This window comes from Trichoplusia ni, chromosome 3 (assembly GCF_003590095.1).
Source record: "Trichoplusia ni isolate ovarian cell line Hi5 chromosome 3, tn1, whole genome shotgun sequence".
NCBI classification, from domain to species: Eukaryota; Metazoa; Arthropoda; class Insecta; order Lepidoptera; family Noctuidae; genus Trichoplusia; species Trichoplusia ni.
In genome coordinates this window covers 5,040,535-5,058,481 of record NC_039480.1, presented here as the reverse complement: position 1 = coordinate 5,058,481, position 17,947 = coordinate 5,040,535, and the positions used below count along the sequence as shown (strand labels likewise).

At 38.3% G+C, this 17,947-nt stretch overlaps 2 protein-coding genes across 3 annotated transcripts in view; both read right to left on the bottom strand.

Moving 5' to 3' along the window:
• LOC113509014 (cyclin G) overlaps positions 1 to 789 on the bottom strand; it is a 33,512-nt gene extending 32,723 nt beyond the window's left edge. Inside the window, exon 1 of one of the 2 annotated variants that reach the window (XM_026892249.1) lies at positions 305 to 789. The gene's annotated coding sequence lies outside the window, so the exon portion shown is untranslated. Of the gene's footprint in view, positions 1 to 65; positions 283 to 304 lie in introns of those variants that run through there. The other variant, XM_026892248.1, reaches the window with a different exon arrangement.
• Positions 790 to 5,013: 4,224 nt separating this feature from the next.
• On the bottom strand, positions 5,014 to 17,643 carry LOC113509011. The gene is made up of 13 exons (XM_026892244.1): positions 17,103 to 17,643; positions 16,054 to 16,155; positions 14,962 to 15,086; positions 14,361 to 14,515; positions 14,046 to 14,173; positions 13,263 to 13,369; positions 11,672 to 11,788; positions 8,680 to 8,918; positions 7,958 to 8,063; positions 7,455 to 7,501; positions 7,102 to 7,360; positions 6,630 to 6,753; positions 5,014 to 5,945 (listed from the first exon to the last, which is right to left on the bottom strand). Exons 1-13 carry the CDS (start codon positions 17,256 to 17,258, stop codon positions 5,145 to 5,147), a joined length of 2,466 nt encoding a protein of 821 aa, XP_026748045.1. The 5' UTR covers positions 17,259 to 17,643; the 3' UTR covers positions 5,014 to 5,144.
• Between the last annotated feature and the right edge of the window lie 304 nt (positions 17,644 to 17,947).

Sequence of the window (17,947 nt, the reverse complement as noted above, 5' to 3'; positions counted from 1 at the left end):
ACATTTACATCAAAAGAAAGTGTAATGGCCGATTATTGATTAAATAAATAGCGTTAAAGACTTACCCGGATGCTTCCGTGGTTGGTTTTTTTATTAAAACCACCTTATAAAAGATGATTTTTTTTGTTTCACACCCTTCACGAACTAAACCAAGAATGCTTGACAGATGACTGATGGTACAAAGATGGCGGATTAGAAACGACAATTACGTCATTCCGCGGGAAAATTCAAACGACCGTTACACTTACTTTTAATTAAAAATTTTGGATTTTAGACATAAAAATATTAAAAAAGTATTGCTTACCTCATAAAAAGTTGAAGGATGTGAAAGAATGTGTGTAATCCGATTGGGTTTTACTAATACATCAGTAATAAATTCAGTCCGATTCTTCGCGCTGTTGCCAGGTTGCTATTGCGTCAGATAGTGTATAACGTTCAAATTCACACATTTCAATACACTGGAGCATTACTTGATGAATTAACGAACTATGTTATCACAGATTTAACTTAGAATGCTAAACTTTAATTGAAGAAATTATTCTGAAGCTAATTTCTCTTATTAGAAAAGTTGTATGGAAGAACGGCAACGTCGCTTCTAACAAACACTTTATGGAACAAAGACTTCCTTTATATTTTAAATTATTTTAACGGTATGTCACGATATCAAACAATAACTACAGTTATTATGAACTAACGATACTAAAATTGTATGGTATAAAATGTAAAATGGCGAAATTCCTAGACGCGTATCGAGACAAGGTACAAAAATAACTGACTCGCTTTGAACTTGTTTTTGTTTCGTTTGTTCTGGCGTTGTAAACAATGGGGGTCAATGTTGCCGTTGCAATAAAACAAGAAACCTACCAATCTTAACGGTAATTGGTAGAAAACATAGTGGAAATACAGTTTTGTTAATTAATATGCTTGTTTTCCAGTACGATCAAATCTAAAATACAACTAAAGATAAAGGTAATTTTTGTTGGATATTTAAAATTAAAATTTTAATAATTCCTACAGTGCTGTAGTTCTTAAATATGCCTGGGCAACGCTAGACCCGCCATAACGTTATTCCCGCCAAAGTAGTCAAAATCTTAGGTTTTGTCTCTAAATAATAAATTAATTCTGTAATACTATTTAAAAAAACATGAGCATTTTTGAAGTGTAGATTTTACAACAACTTATTGAGTTAAAGTACCTAGTAGACAAACTAGCTTCGTAATTCATAAGTGTTTACCACTGCCAATACGGAAAATACTGTTAAGTGTTGCAAATCATAGTCTCAATCAAGTTTAAAGCAAAATATAATGATATTTACAGTGTTTACGAAGCAATTATTGTACAGCATCCCTTGTACGCGATAAATGGCGTTGACATCTATCGCGTTTGAATCGCGCTATGGTTTGTTAAGAAAAATATAAGTGTCAAAGATTGACCAGAAAAAACAATAAAATATGCATACTCTAGAACAGTACACCGAAGTTTTATTTTTACCATAATTCTCACGAGTGCACAATAAAGGTCAACTTCTTTAAATGTCAGCTCGGTATTTAACAACAGACAACAGCCAAAATAATTAATAAGCCATGTTTGTTTTCTCCCATAACAGTTTCACTGTGACCATGTATTGTTTATTCCTTTTCTAAAACAATGATATACAAGTGTGACTCAGACTCCCGACACCGAAGGTTCCAAAGCAGGTTGTGTGAGATGTACATTTCTGAGCCACCCACCCTCAAATTATTTGTGACTACACACACACGGGACAAATATATGACGTTGCTTAATCTCGTGCTTTATCTACATGTTTAGTACCTATGTTATTATAGTGATGACGACTGGGTATAAAAGAAAAAAATCTAATTAGTCCTTCAGTTAGATAATTGAAAAGTATGAAACACGTATTTTTTCCTTTTTCAGAAAAACTAGAATTGACAAAGATTAACTGCTTTGAAGTTTAGGAGAGGGGGCTTGTGAGCTTGTGACGTAACGATATGGTAAAATTTATACACAATCGCGACGTCACGCGTAAGTTTCATTCACTGTAATTTGGTCAATTTTTGCGGGACAAATAAAAAAATACGTATCCATCATTATGCAGAACACTACAAGACGGACACTGCAAAATATAATTGTCGTCATCCCTATTCATACCCATGATATTTAGCCTAGTGACAGATGGCATAAGAGCGGTACCTCAGTAACAGGGTTCAATATATTTTCCCTTTGCGTGAGGAATCCAAGTCACACTTATCGAAAGTCAAACTCTTTGTCTCTTAACTTCTGTCACCCTGTGTTTTAGCTGACTTTCCATTGTAAGATCCAAGTTGAAATAGACGAAAAAGGGAAAAAAAATAGACTGCTATGTGGGGATACGGAAACCAGTCTGAAAAGCTATAACAGTGAATTAAAATCAGTAGGCAGGGAGTTAAAAACCAACAAAATTCTATTTAAAACCATTTATTATTAAATGACAATCTAAAATTATCTAAACATCTGTATACACAACTTAAACAAACTTACATATAATTAACAGTATGAGAACATGTTTCAACACAAAATGTACGAACGTACAAAAATATTAATAATAGAAGTAAAAATATAATAATAGAAAGAAAATAATGTCTGAATATTTTATTATCTAAATGTTCATAATGCAACGGAGTTGGTTTACTAATTGAAACACTACACTATTCGCGCCAATTGCAAGAAAAAAGCAATATGTCCGCCATTTCGGCACAGTAATTTAACATTAAATTTCTAGTGCAAGTCATTTTTATAAATGCTGCTTTTGAGGTTCGCAGAATTATAAGTTATTCTAAAAATGAAACGGGCGTAATTATCTAAAGATTCACATAAATTTTGAGTCACTTTTTATATTCATAAAACATAATACTTAATGTTTTAGAGAAATAAAACTAATCTAAAATACAAAATCCTAATTTTTATAAATACTACCATAATAGTAGAAATTTGTAATCGCCACCCTAATTTGTGAGATCGATGCGCCTTGACCGATTTAAATATTTGTTCCAATTTATAATATTATGTTGAAATTAAAATGGGATATGAATACTTTTCCCGGTAAAATATCTTTGTAACTTATAAAATGACGTCATTAAATAATATTTGTCGATTTTAAAGCACTTTTTAAAGTTGGTATGTGTAGATAGCGCGTTCATGATGCTTTAAATATTATTAATATTGAGAAATATTGCTAATTTAAACTTGACTTGCATCATATGAGGACTGAGGAGTTTTATGGCGGTTCTTGTTCATAAAAGCGCGCAACTAGAATCGCTTGATCTATATTTAAAGGTTTCTAGAGTTTTTAGGCCTACTAAAATTAACAACACTGAATTATTGATTCGACGATTTCAAAAGGATGTGTACCTAGGTATATTTTTATATGTTTGAAGAGCCAATTTTGAAATAGACGTATTAACTTTTCCTATATGAGAAATTTTCTCAACAATTACAGGCAGTCATTGTTATACATATATTTTCTTAATTTTATAGGCGTCTGCTTTTTAGCATTCTTTTCAGAATATAAACGCATATTTCCTAGATTTCTTAGTTACTGCGAAAATTTTTAAACTATAAATGATAAAAAAATCTTCTGTTTATATTAAAAATAGATTATGAAATCAATAAATTGATTAGAAATGTGTATAAAATATATATATATCTGATGTAACATTTCACAATATTATAAGGCACTTACGTTGCAAGCATTGAATAATAACTATCTTTGTTAAGCTGAAAACAATTTAATTTACCTATGTAAATGACATCTGGGCCCCAATTCTGCTATTTACAATGGCCGATGAATGAATGAAAATTGGCTTAAAATACACTTTTCGTATTCTCAAGCATTTTTCCTACACAATAATTGGAAATTCAGAATGGGACGGTATACTCTTTCAATTATTGTGTAGTAAAAATGGTTAAGAATAGAAATAATTTCAAATTTAATTCAATTGCCATTCAAACATCGGTCATAGTAAAGCAGAATCGGGAGATGTAGGTTGAGTGTATCTGGGTGCTGCACAATGTATTTTAACCTTCAAAAAGTCTTACTTTGTAGTATTATTTAAATAAACACTTATGATTATGATTTGGAACTGTAGACTTGACAAATATACTAGCTTTTGTTACCGGTTCCTTACGCGATAAGTTGGTTGTAGCTGTATTGCAGTATTCTGTTTTTAATGCAAATATAAAGTATTTTATATGTATCTTCAAGCTATAATCAATGTTTGTTCTCAATATTCATTTCAATCCAATCAGTTATCGCATAATCTTTCGCAAATAGAACAATGGTTTTTGGAGATAGGTGAGAAGATATAAGTTATGATTTATACCTGCCCTGTTTTTTCCACATTTTCCATTGTATCTTCGCTCCTATTAGTCGCAGCGTGATGGTATATAGCCTAAAACCTTCCTCTATTAATAGTCTATTCAACACAAAAATATTTTTTCAATTTGAACCAGTAGTTCCTGAGATTAGCGCATTCAAACAAACTCTTCAGCTTTATATATTAGTATAGATAGAAGTATAGATTATATTCGTACAGGCCTATACTTTAATTGTTTAAGTAATTTAATATTTTTAAACAACAAGAAAATACAATCGGCTTTAAGAAAAAGCTTTATGGGACCAAATGACAGCTATAACACGTTAAATGACGAAATAATGAACAAAATCGGTTAATCCAGTCTCAAGTTCTGATAACTGAGACGAATTGAGAACCTCCAACTTCTTGAAGTCGGTTTAAAAGGTAAACAATCTTGGTGTCTTTTTATATAAAATCTCAGTTAAAAAGTTCAATTAAAAACCAATGTAGAGCAAGAATAATTATTTTATCAAAAATACCAAGTGTTTATTAATTATAACAGTCGTTAATTGATTTAAAAAGTTATACTAAGATTGTTTACCTTCAGGATTCTCTACCGCGTTAAGGAACTTAATCCTTGTCTCTCGGGTTTCACAAACATTCAAGTCACATGCACAAAGACACCCAGACTCAGAACAAGCATCCGTGAATCACACAAACGCTTGTCCTACGCGGGGATAGAACCCGCGACACATATACATATATTGCGTAGTATTATTACAGTCAACAGACAGATAAACAGTACTCATTCTAACTTTCCTTCTGCTCTTTGCTTGGCGTGATCTTAAAGAACTTTTCAATGGACGTCTGCACTAGATTATCCGGCGACTTTTCTTGTTTCACATACTTCCGTTTCCTCGGCGTCACATCATAACTAGGTTTGGCGACTTCAGACTTATTCTCGCTGTATTTCAGGACGTACTGTTTATATTTCTTGGACTTTTTATGTTTCTTCGAGCCAGAGATCTTCAACTTCAGATGTCTGTCCCACCATTTAATTTTCAGCTGAATATTTTTGTTTTTGATTTCTATGTTCTTCTTCTTGCGCTTCTTCGACTCGTATTTCAGCACTAATTTGTCTGTGCGTTTCCGTTTCCTCCTCGTTACACTCCTGACGCTCCCGGAGTCTGACTTCGCTACTCTTTGGAGTCCGACCTCATTGAGGTACTGGTCTTTGAAGCTTTCCACATCCATGTCTATGTTTTCTTTATGTGGGACCTGTTTGTTCGGACTGAATTTCAAAGTGCACGTTTGGCATTTCTGTGGTGTTTTCACTTCCATTTTCTTGTAGGTGTCACAGTTTTGTGTGTTCTCTAGTTTAATGACATCTATGTTTACGATTTCGTCCTTAGCTGATATTTCTAGACTGGAATCTTTAAGGTTGTCGACGGTTTTGCTCTTGTTAGGAGATATGAACATTGGGTATATGTTAGTGTCACTCGGATTCAGTTTTTTGGGCTTCTTAGGTGTTGTACAGTAATCTGAGTCTAGTTTTTCTTTCTTAGCTGGAGGCGGATCTGAGTCTATTTCTATGACTTCCATTGGCGTTTGCTGTAATAGAAAAACATTTATTAATAATATGAGTGTTTGTGGGGTGTATTTTTGAACGAAACTAATATAAAACAAAGTTTCTCAATCAGAGGCAGTTAGTTTAATGTCCCTTACCTAAGTGACATTCAGATATAGAAATGTCTCTTTGTCACCACATTACACTTGACTAAGACAGCGTGATAGCTAAGAGTGTCATTTTTTGTATGTTTGTGCCTTATTATATGATAACTGCCGCCCGCAGGCCCGCAGGCAGAACTACCCTATATATTAATCTTGCTTATAAACTATTTATGTAACAAGTTTCGTCTAAATCCGTTCAGTGGTTATAGCGTCAAAGTGGAACAAACATCCATACATATAATATATAATATTCCACAACTTTCACACAACGCCATCTAGTCCCAAACTAAGCAGAGCTTGTATTATGAGTACTAGACAACTGATAAACTTACTTATATATTTCTAAATACATACATAATATAGATAAATTACACCCAGACACCAGAACAAATGATCGTGCTCATCACACAAACGTTTGTCCTGGGTGGGAATCGAACCCACGACCTCCGGTATGGCAATCAGGGTCACTAACCACTACACCAACAGGCCCGTCGATGGGTAATAATAGTAAAAATAATGGTTACATACAAACTGTCGCGTTTATAACATTAGTAGGGTATATACCTGTACTATCTCTTCCTGTTTGATATGAGTGATATCACATTTCTTAGGCGAGCACCATCTCTTCAGCGCCTCCTTCTGTTTGGTTTCCTTCAGCAAGTTGTCGAATACGCCGTTCAAAATGTCACTGGAATTTACAAATTTTATTTGATTATTTGACTGTAATTACAATTTTATTTTAGAAATCAAGCATTTTTTTGTTATTACTGTAGTACCAAGGTCACTTTTTTAATATTTTATAATTTTGTCGCTATGTTTCAAGCATTAAAGTGCACGTGCACAAAGACACCCAGACTCAGGACAAGCATTCGTGGATCACACAAAACGCTTGTCCTCTACGGGAATGAACACGCGATACATCACACACAGTAGGCACGGCGGTGGTGCCCTATACCATTCAATTCAAAAGTACAAATCGGAGGTTTTATTTTTATTTAATTGCAAAAAAGGTCTTACACCAACATAAATGACTCACTTGACTATCTTCCTCTTCTCGGACAAGGGTTTCGGCTTCCTAAACCGCCTCCTCAGCTCGTCAACCAGACTCTCATCGATCTCTCTGCCGGTAGTCTTCAAGCTCTCCTCCAATATCTTAGTTGGCGAGTCAGTTTTGAAGTCAAGTTGCTTGCTCTGTGGCCGAGGGTCTCGTGTGTCCTGTGTGAGAGACCTCCTGGTCTGTGGTGAAGGTCGCTTCGGTGTGGACAGGTTCAGGTGGCGGCGGGATAGTACAGACTCTGGAAAGTAGATAATAGGGATTAGGTTTGTTTGTTTAAATTCTTGAAGTCAGACGGGATTGTTTGAAGTTAGGCAGCTATTCTAGAAACATACCTTCTGGTTTGTCTGATGTATTTTGACTTGACGAGGAAGATGAGGCTCTGGAAATAAAAAGGTTGGGTTAGTTTAGGTTAGGATTTTAGAAATTAGGAAATAAAAAAGTTGGAATAAATAAATATAATTTAGTTGCTATTTTTTTCACAGCTTTCACACAACCCCATCTAGTCTGAAACCAAACTTATATACTTCTAAATACATACATAACATAGATAAATTACATTCAGACACAAAACAAATCACACAAAAATTACTCCAGGGTGGGAATCGAACCCACAACCTTCGGTATAGCAGTCAGGCAATTTTGCTTATTTACAGTAATTTACACTGACCGATGAATGAATGAAAATTGAATTAAATTGGCCCTATTCGCATTATTCCAAGCATTTACGAACACAATAATTAGAAATTCCGTACAGGGCGGATCACTTACGGTCAATGTAATGTCTTATAAATTGTATTGGCAAAATGCTTAAGAGAATAACAATATGTGTCCTCACCCGGCGTGTCTGCTGGCGAGCCGCTTGGTCCTCCTCAGAGACATCCTGGCCGGCATGACGGGCCCGCGCCCAGGACGGGACGACTGACGCTGTTCCTGGTTCATTACTGCAAGTGTACGTAACATAATGTATCCACTGTCTTTTAAACTTAGGTAAGTAAGTGTGAAATGAAATCATTTTTTATAAAAGTCTTTTTTGTGAACGTTGGAGTCGTCATTTCCCATCTGACTAAACAGAGAAGAAATGTCGAAACAAACTCAGGGGTCGCAGTCTCTTTTAAATTCTAGACAGTTTTAAAATGCGAGTAAAGTGTATAAAATAGTGGAGGGTAATCTTTTGAAATCGACAATATATCTGCATAAGGTTTATAATTACAAAAAAAATATATTGAGAAATAAATAATAATATTCCAGTGTCTTCTAACTATTTAATACGTCGGTAGCGCTGAGGAGATGATTATTTACTTGTATTTAATTAAATGCCAATAAAAATAGAAGCTACCAATGTCATTGACCAAGAATTTGAATTTAGTCATTGTGATATATTTTATTCCAGATGTGATTTTTTAGATGACTTGTCGATGTTTGTTCTGTTGGGCTGAATTGTGATTTTTTAAGTACATCTTTTCATGTCGAAACGACTGATCTGATTTCGTTGTAATTTGGTATGGGAGTATCTGAACGCATTCTCTATACAGTAGAATGAGTAGTCCTGGCACTGACCGGCCTGTAGCGTGGTGGCCAGCTGCTGCAGCTGCGGGGGCGCGGCGGGGGCGCACACGCGGCACACGTGCGGGGCGGGGGGCGCGGGGGGCGCGCGCGGGGGCGCGGCCGGGGGCGCGCGCGGGGGCGCGGCCGGGGGCGCCGGGGGCGCGGCCGGGGGCGCGGGGGGCGCGGCCTGCAGGCAGGCGCCGTGCGCGCCGCTGCTGCCGCACAGCAGGCACAGCCTCACGCTCCAGCGGCTGGAGGGAGAGGAGTAGCTGGTAATATAGGACCACTAGCTTGGTAACGGTACAATGCTGATGTGTAGGTACAGAACGTTCAGGGCTCCAATTATGAAACGTAAAATAGGCGATAAATGAATGGAAATTGGATTAAATTGACGCTATTCGTATTCTCGTACGTGTTGGCAGTGAGTGTTCTGCCCTGTACGGAATTCAATATTTTTGTGTTGGCAAAATGCTTAGGAGAATAAGAACATTGTCAAAAGTACAATTTCCATTCATTCATCGGCCACTGTAAGTACCCACACCCACAATAATTATTTGTTGATAGAAACATAATGTTATTAACTTAGTATTTTGACAGAAACACATTTGAACATTTTTATACCCAGAAGTAATTATCAACACAAATCATTTATTATTTCTGTTAATTAATTTTCGGCGTCTACGGGATTCGCTCGAAGAGGGCGCCCTGTATGGGGTTTACCGAGCGTCCCGGGAGACTGAGTGGCGTCATTGTCACGTGCCAGGGAGGAGCTGCTGGGGTCCCGGTCCGGGGTCCGTGGGGACACCACTACCGTTGGGTACGGGGCAAGCTGCGACCCTGGGCGCCCCCTCTAGTCCAGGGCATGCAACCTTAGTAGCTAGAGGCGGTGATGTCGGCCCTCTTCCCTGAGCGGACGGGACACGCTCCCCCGGCGATGGCTTCGCCCTCAGCCACAGACTCACTTGAAGAGGAGAGTACCGATGTCCCCGAGGTGACGCAAGAAGAGACGAGAGTAGCCGTGTCGCGACTCCGGGCGAAAAACACGGCGCCCGGACCCGACGGAGTTCCCGGTCGAGCTCTCGTCCTGGCTCTGAAGGAGCTAGAGCCCCAGCTGATGGGGCTTTTCACGACATGTCTCGAGCGGGGTCAGTTTCCCAGTTTGTGGAAGGAGGGGAGGCTGGTTCTGCTCAGAAAGGAGGGGCGCTCCGCGGCCTCGCCGTCCGCGTACCGGCCCACAGTGCTGCTAGACGAGGCGGGCAAACTATTCGAGCGAGTCATCGCAGATCGCCTCGTCAGCTGCTTGTGCAGAGAGGGGCCGGACCTGGACGACAACCAATTTGGGTTTCGTCGGGGGCGCTCCACCGTAGACAACATCATGCGCGTGAGGGCCCTGACGGAGGAGACAGTGTCCCGGGGTAGGGTGGTGCTGGCGGTGTCTTTGGATATCTCCAACCCCTTCAACATTCTACCCTGAAGTTGTATTCGGGAGGCGCTAAAATACCATCGTGTACCTCCGCCGTACAGTAGGGGCTTATCTGGAGGATAGGTGCGTCACCTCTCGGGGACGTGACGGTGCTGGTCGGCACCTTATGTCGTGCGGTGTTCCGCAGGGATCGGTTTTGGGGCCGCTCCTGTGGAACATCGGCTACGAGTGGGTGCTGAGAGGCGAGCTGCCGTCGGGCGCCGACTTGACGTGTTACGCAGACGACACGCTTGTCTCGGCCCGGGCCCGGGGAGTTCGCACAGGGATGCTAAGTACAAGTTAACTTATACGAGGAGCAAATACCTATCTGACCTCCTCAACCCAGTTACTTGGGCAACACGATACCCATCAGGTAGATTGGTTGACAGACTTTCTAGCTCCTAACTACTTGTAACGACTGTCGAAGATGTATGACTAACAGCCGGGAGCGTATCACAATCGCCTTGTCAGCGACTTGGTTTCTGTCGAGACCACTCCACCATAAACGCTATGCGCGTGAAGACCCTGGCGAAGACAGCATCCCGAGGTTGGGTGATGATGACTATGCCCTTGGACATCTCCAACGCCTTCAACACCCTGGAGTTGTATTCGGGAATTCGGGACATCCGATGGGATTTCGGACACCAGTACTGGTAGCTGAATTGAACCCACAAAGGTTGTATAGACGGAGTTCTGTACAGGAAGCGTCATATGCCCAGCAGTTGGACGTATATAGGCTGATATTATTACTATTATTTGTATCTCCTTTCAGTCACGGGATAACTTCCTGTGAGATGTGGTAGTTGTAAGCCATATGAAAATGTCATGCATGCCTATAATCTGTGCCATTACTGTCTCTATTACACTTTGAAAATGTAAATGTTAATTGTACTGTTGGTGTGCTAAATAAATAAATAAATAAATATAAACGTGTGATTATTCGACGGGCCTGTTGGTCTAGTGGCTAGTGACCCTGACTGCTATACCGGAGGTCGTGGGTTCGATTCCCGCCCAGGACAAAGGTTGTGTGATGAGCATGGTCATTGGTTCCGGTGTCTGGGTGTAATATATCTATAATACGTATTTATTTAGAAATATATAAGTAAGTTTATCAGTTGTCTGGTTACCATAACACAAGCTCTGCTTAGCTTGGGATCAGATAACCGTGTGTGAGTTGTCCTAGGATATAAGGAATTATATTCATTATGTTAACAGCATTCTCTTGATCCCTCATCCATCTCATGATTACACCTGGGACACAGGTCCAACATGCATAGGCCTTATTGAGAACTTTAATTCAAAATGTGATGGGGTATCTACGAGGGGCCATCCAGCCCTGTTCTACAAAATAATAGACCTGGACGACCCAAGGTACAAAACAACTGTAATTTTTCTTAATTATTATTGTTTCCTCCTTTTATATACTATGGAAAACTATGACACCTGCCGTTTAAACAAATAGAAATGCCATTAAATTGGCAGGTGGTGACTACTATTTGTGTTATAGCAACACTCGTCATTATTACTATCATACAAACTTACCCAGAATCAGCATCATGGCTCCGTCCCTTGGGACACAGACATTCGTCAGCTGAACACGGGACCTCTCTCTCGTAGATCTCCGCGAAGGCATTCTGCTCCAACTCCCACGCCGCGTCCCTGATGCATTTAGATAAATATTAGTTTATTTATTTATTTAACAATTCATGTACACGGAAAATTCACATAAATATGGGATATGAAAATACATGTACAAAGGTACTGCTTATTTCTATAAGAAATCTCTTCCAGCAGACCTGCGAAAGGAGAAGAAAATTAGAAATATAGACGTAGGTGCACAAATTTGCAAGAGAGAATAATAAGATAATAATATATACTGTGTATGGCTAAAGGAAAAGAAATAGAAGAGCAAAGATAAAAATATAGATAATACATACTAGATAGTGACACGAGAAAAACAATATAAAAAAAGAAACAAAACAACATAAATTAAGAGGACAGGTAATGTTCCTTCACTCGTCTCTTAAATATTGAAATAGAAGTTATATTATAGTGATTATTAGTGATTATTTATTTTAATTGGACTGGGTTTCGTTGGATGCAGGTGGCAATGCACCGGTCGCGCTGTAGAACATATAGAGAGATCTATGTCCATCATTGGACAGCTATAGGCTGAGATGATGATGATTAATTTTAATTAACTTTTTATCACAAATCTTTAATTTTCTATGCTTCCCACGTTTTTATACACTCACTCTGATAATTTAAATGGAGTGAAATTTAAAAACGTGGGTATTTCAATTTTTTAAATCTATTAACTATACATTTTTAAGTACCAATGTAGTTTACAGGGTAAATTTACAATGTTTATAATTACGACACCCGCTGTAAGGAATTTAATCCTTGTGTCACATGCACAAAGCCATCCAGACTCAGGACAAGCATTCATGGATCACACAAACGCTTGTCCTACGCGAGGATCGAGGCAACACGTCGCGCTCAGTGGGTTTTGTAAGGTGACCTCAACCACTCGGCTATTCACGCAGTCGTTTTTATTTCATCATTGGCCTAGCCTTTTCCCAACTATGTTGGGGTCGTCTACCAGTCCAACCGGTTTCAGCTAAGTACCAGTGTTTTACAAGGAGCGACTGCCTATCTGACCTACTCAACCCAGTTACCTGGGCAACACGATACCCCTTGGTTAGACTGGCTGTCAGACTTTTTCAACTTCGACTTTTTATTTATTCTTCTAAATTACTGTTTGACGGACTGAATAGATATTTTTTTTGACAAAAACCTTATTGGTTGATGTCTATTACATATATCTATGCTAATATATAAAGCTGAAGAGTTTGTTTGTTTGAACGCGCTAATCTCAGGAACGACTGGTTCAAATTGAAAAATTATTTTTGTGTTGCATAGACAATGGTCTATTCAACCCAAAAAGATTTTTTTTAAACCTTCCGCGATGAATGCATTGAGGAAAGTTTTAGGCTATATACCTTTACGCTGCGACTAATAGGAGCGAAGATACAATGGGAAATGTGGAAAAAACAGGGCAGGTATAAATCATAACTTATCTTCTAACCACGGGGACGAAGTCGCGAGTAACAGCTAGTATGATATATATTACCTGTCTGGGACATAGTATCCTTGTGAAACAACCGCCTTATAGAAGTTATCTTTATCGTTGCACAGCGGACACTTCAAGTAGTGCATACCAGCGCTGAGGGCCATGCGCTAAAATATAAATGAAAGTAGATTATAATATATTATTGTATGTATGTAATTCATTATTGTGAAAAAGAAACAATTTAAGTGGGAACAACGTAAAATTAGGATAAAAAATACCGTCAGAGAAATAGATGAGAAAGACTATTCAATTTACCCCATAGATGTGTCTTAGAACACTCTCACATTATTCACCATTAATATACAGCAAATTAAATTTAAATCGCTCAATCCATTCGGGAGCTATGATGCCAGAGACAGACACTTCGAGCTTATAACATCCTTACTTGCGTCGGGGGTTAAACATATGAGGCAAAGTAGCTCTGATTTTTTATTATTATTTTTTGTGTAGAGAAAACGACTCGGTAATGTGTGTAAGATATTTAATGACTCTATCGCTGAAATCTAACGAAACATACAAGTCACATGCACAAGACACTCAGACTCGGAACAAGCAATTGTGGATCACCCAAACACTTGTCCTTCGCGGAAATCGAACCCGCTTCGTACACAAAATGGCGTGACTTGGGGACCTTAACCACTATATGCACAAGACACCAAGCCTCAAACGATATTTTTTGTCGCTTGTCCGCAGTTAAAACGGTCAGTGGTTTAAAAGTGGTGATCTATACCACTTGGCTATTAATATAATTAAAACTCATATAATTTAACTAGCTCAACTCACCTGTAAACAATTCCTATGAAACCAGGCATCTCTTGCACAGCAAGGAGGCCAGAATGTATTCAGCGTTGGGTAACCGTCAACAGTCTCATAGCAAATCACACACACTGATTGTGTATCCGACTGGTTTGCTGGAAATGAAACAAACTATTATACCATCGGAATAGCCTTTTCCCAACTATGTTGGGGACGGCTTCCAGTCTAACCAGATTCAGCTAAGTACCAGTGTTTTATAGAGCGGCTGCTTATCTGACCTCCTCCCTTTCTGTTTCTAGCGGCCAGAGTAGCGGGCAACAGCTAGTATTTAATATAACTTACACCCATCATCTCCAAAACTTGTCGACAACTCCTTCAGATCCTTGAAGTTAGCTTGTTTCTTCTTTATCTTGCCATCTGATATCATCCTCTCTTTTGCTTTAACCATAATTGAAGGTGGAATGGTCTGTTTTGGAGCGTGGAGCTGGCAGAACGATCTAGAAGAATAAAAGAAAATAATTAGAATTTGTTTAAAGGATTGTAATAGCCTGTACGGATAGCAGAGTGGTTGAGGTCATCACGCCAAACACTCTGAGCGTGACTGTGTGTGGAATTTACAAGGAGCGACTGCCTTTCTGACCTTCTCAACCCAGTTACCTGGGCAACACGATACCCCTTCGTTAGACTGGTTGTCAGACTTTCAAGCTTCTGACTATCTGTAAAGACTGTCATAGATGTAGGAATAACAGCCGGGACCCACAATTTAACGTGCTTTCCGAAACACGGAGGAACTCGTTAAGACAAAGATGGTCACCCATCTACGGACCAACCGCGTCAAGCATAGCTTAACCTGTGATCGAATCACTTATGCGGTTATAGCTTAGAGACAAGTTCCTCGAAAGTTTTCAGCCGTCATATACTAGTATAATTGAATGTAACTCACTTGTAATTTCCGTAGAACAAGGACACAGCGTTCCTTTCCCTTCCGCACGGCAGATGGAACTGTTTCCTGCATTGTGCTACTGAACAGCCCAGGTTGGCGCCCCCACGACTGCAGTATGAACATTTCTGTAAGGTTACAATTAAAGATAATCTTATGTATAAAAATGAATTGCTGTTCGGTAGCCTCGCTATGTCTCGAGAACGGCTGAACAGATTTGGTTTATTTTAAGTCAGTGGCGTAGCGATGGGGGGTGCGGAGGGGCGGTCCGCCCCGGGCGCCACTATCAGAAGGGCGGCAAAATTGAGAAAAAGCGGCAAATTATCATGTAAAATGTCAATGTTCCGCGCGCGAATAAAAAATAACAAACAAGTGTAACTTACGAACGTACCGCATTAGGTTAAGTAAGTAATCAACAGTGATGTAATGGTAGATTAGTGTGATAAAAAAAAAAAAACCCTATTCACTGTCTATGATGTCTTAGTAAAACATTTGCTTGACTATGCCAAATGCAGCAGATATTTCTATTTAACAAACAACTTCAAAATGGAGGAAGTGCTTAATTTATGTGTATTTTGTTTTTTCTTTAAGGAACCAAGGAACATTGGACTCAGTGCCGGCGTTAGGGGGGGCGTGATGGGGCGATGGTCCAGAGCGTAAGCGCCAAGGTCTGAAGGTGGAGTCTCTTGCCTCTCCTGGCGCAAACCCTCAGAACTGTGCTCTACGCTAGAGGTGGAATACTTCCACCGCCAAACGTAACGCTAAAGGAATGATGAAATTCTTAATATAATTTTACTTGGGATCAGCAAAAAACTAACACTTGATATTGCTTCCCTCAAGTGGGCGCCACAATACTTTCACCCGGGGTGTCAGTGGCCCTCACGCCGGCACTGATTGGACTGGACCAATTTTGTTGATTCTTTTTTAATTTAACATACAATAGCTGTCATTTGTTCTCATTAAATTGTATTAAGTTTGACTCAGTAGTTTGTATGTTATTTTTTATTTAAAACATATTATAAACTTAGGGACAATTTTTCAATCGTCAATGTTATCTGGCGATTGAAAAATTGGCTTTTAAATGAATATACTTACATGTTTCTTGGCTCTATCAATCTCTATAACTATGTCATCATACAGGAATCCAAAAAGACCATCTTCGTCCCGGCCTTTTTGTATTAAACATGAAGATAAAAGCTAAAACAAAGACAAATTTAAAATTTATCAATACATTCATAACTCAATCTTATACCAGAATATTCCACAGCTGGGCACAGGCCTCTTCCCATAATAAATAAATATGGACAACATCACATACATTGTTGCAGATCAATGTATTTGATGTTGTCCAACCCAGTAAGTTACTAAAGCACTTGTGTTATGGAATTCTGATACAACAAACAAACCACAAACACCCAGACTTGAGACACAGTAGAAATGAGAATTTTTACATTGACCCGACCAGGGCTTGGACCCAGAACCACAGAGCTAGAGACACCTTGCAACCGGTACGGACGCCACTCGACCAGAGGTCGTGGATATATCATCAGTGGATAGCTCATTGCAGGGGTTTTCAGATTCCAGTATCAGGGTTCCTCACAATACTTTAATTTATTGTTTGTTAGAGACGCTTTTAAACAAATTTAAACTGTTTTCAATCAGACTGGTCTTACAGCTAACTGATCTTATAACTGTTATCCTCAACATGAACAAAAATAAAGTTATTTAATAAAAAAAAACTGAAGAAGTATCAAATAATATCTTAGTATTGGTACAGTATTATTTTTTAATTGATCAGTTTACTGAAATTAATTAATTTTACTTTATTGCAATTAACAGAAATGCTATTAAAAATATGACTGGTCTCTATTTTAACACATGGTATATTCTGTTGTAAAAACATGTTTTAAACTAAGTCATGCCAGTTCGATCTTGGCGGTAAAAAAAAAAACAATTAAAGTAGATGTTTGAATATTGAGCGATTTAAAACGATATTTTACAAATAATAGGTTTTACAGTTAAGTAAACCATCTCAAAATAACACTGATGGTCAGAAATGCTACCAAATATAACAAAATCATACGCTGTAAGTGAAAAATATCTACAAAAACACGAAAATTTTAATTATTAAGAAATGGACTCACAACACAAAAATAATGGCATTGTATGTCTCCGATTGCATACAGCTTGCCGTACGTTATCTCGTCATCCACATCACGATGACAAAAACTACACGGAAGTTTCTTTCCAGTCACAACTTTGGCCACAAGCCTATTTTTACCACTTTTCTTCGGAGCCATGTTGAAACTTTCACTTGATCACCATTACGACCACTTATTTAAAACCGAACGAAGCGTCACTATCAAGTTGCATATTAAAATGCTGTTATCAGCAATATCGCTTGGTAAATCTCGCTGTAATAATATATTGTTGAAAAAGTCAAGAAACAATCTTATCAAATGTCAAACATGTTGTTTGATGAGGTTTGGCGGGAAAACATTTATGAATGTGGAAAAAAGGGTTTCGTTCAGAAATACATAGTTTTGTGCTGCTGGGTCCGAAATAAATTTCTAAGTCCCAATTATTATTCTTGATATTTAATGAAGATATCAAATTTAAGCGGTTTAAGCTTCCAATCTAGATGAAATTATAATAATTCGTTGAATTCGGTTTGTAACAATCTGTCCTTTTTACAGTAAAGCGTGTGATACTATTGTGTTGCTTTCATCTCTTGTACTACATTTTGAGCAAATGAAGGTAGCGCTATTCATAATTTAATGTATCCAAATATTTTAAAAGAGTTCGTAACCATTAATTTAAGATATCTCTAAAAACTAAAATATTACCATTCGATTCTGAACGAAGTCCTTGAATGATATCACCGGTGTTGCCGTAACACAAATTTCTACTTTCCTCACGCTCATGATCTCATTGTTCCAAATAAAAATAAGCTTGTCTATGGGAAAAATTATATTAAAATTATGTGCAA

Coding starts and splice junctions, on each gene's coding strand:
- LOC113509011 (XM_026892244.1), bottom strand. CDS start 17,258: ATGGCTCCGAAGAAAAGTGGTAAAAATAGGCTTGTGGCCAAAGTTGTG. Junction 16,156..17,102: donor AATGCCATTATTTTTGTGTT/GTGAGTCCATTT, acceptor TCTTTGTTTTAG/CTTTTATCTTCATGTTTAAT. Junction 14,516..14,961: donor TTGTTCTACGGAAATTACAA/GTGAGTTACATT, acceptor TTATTCTTCTAG/ATCGTTCTGCCAGCTCCACG.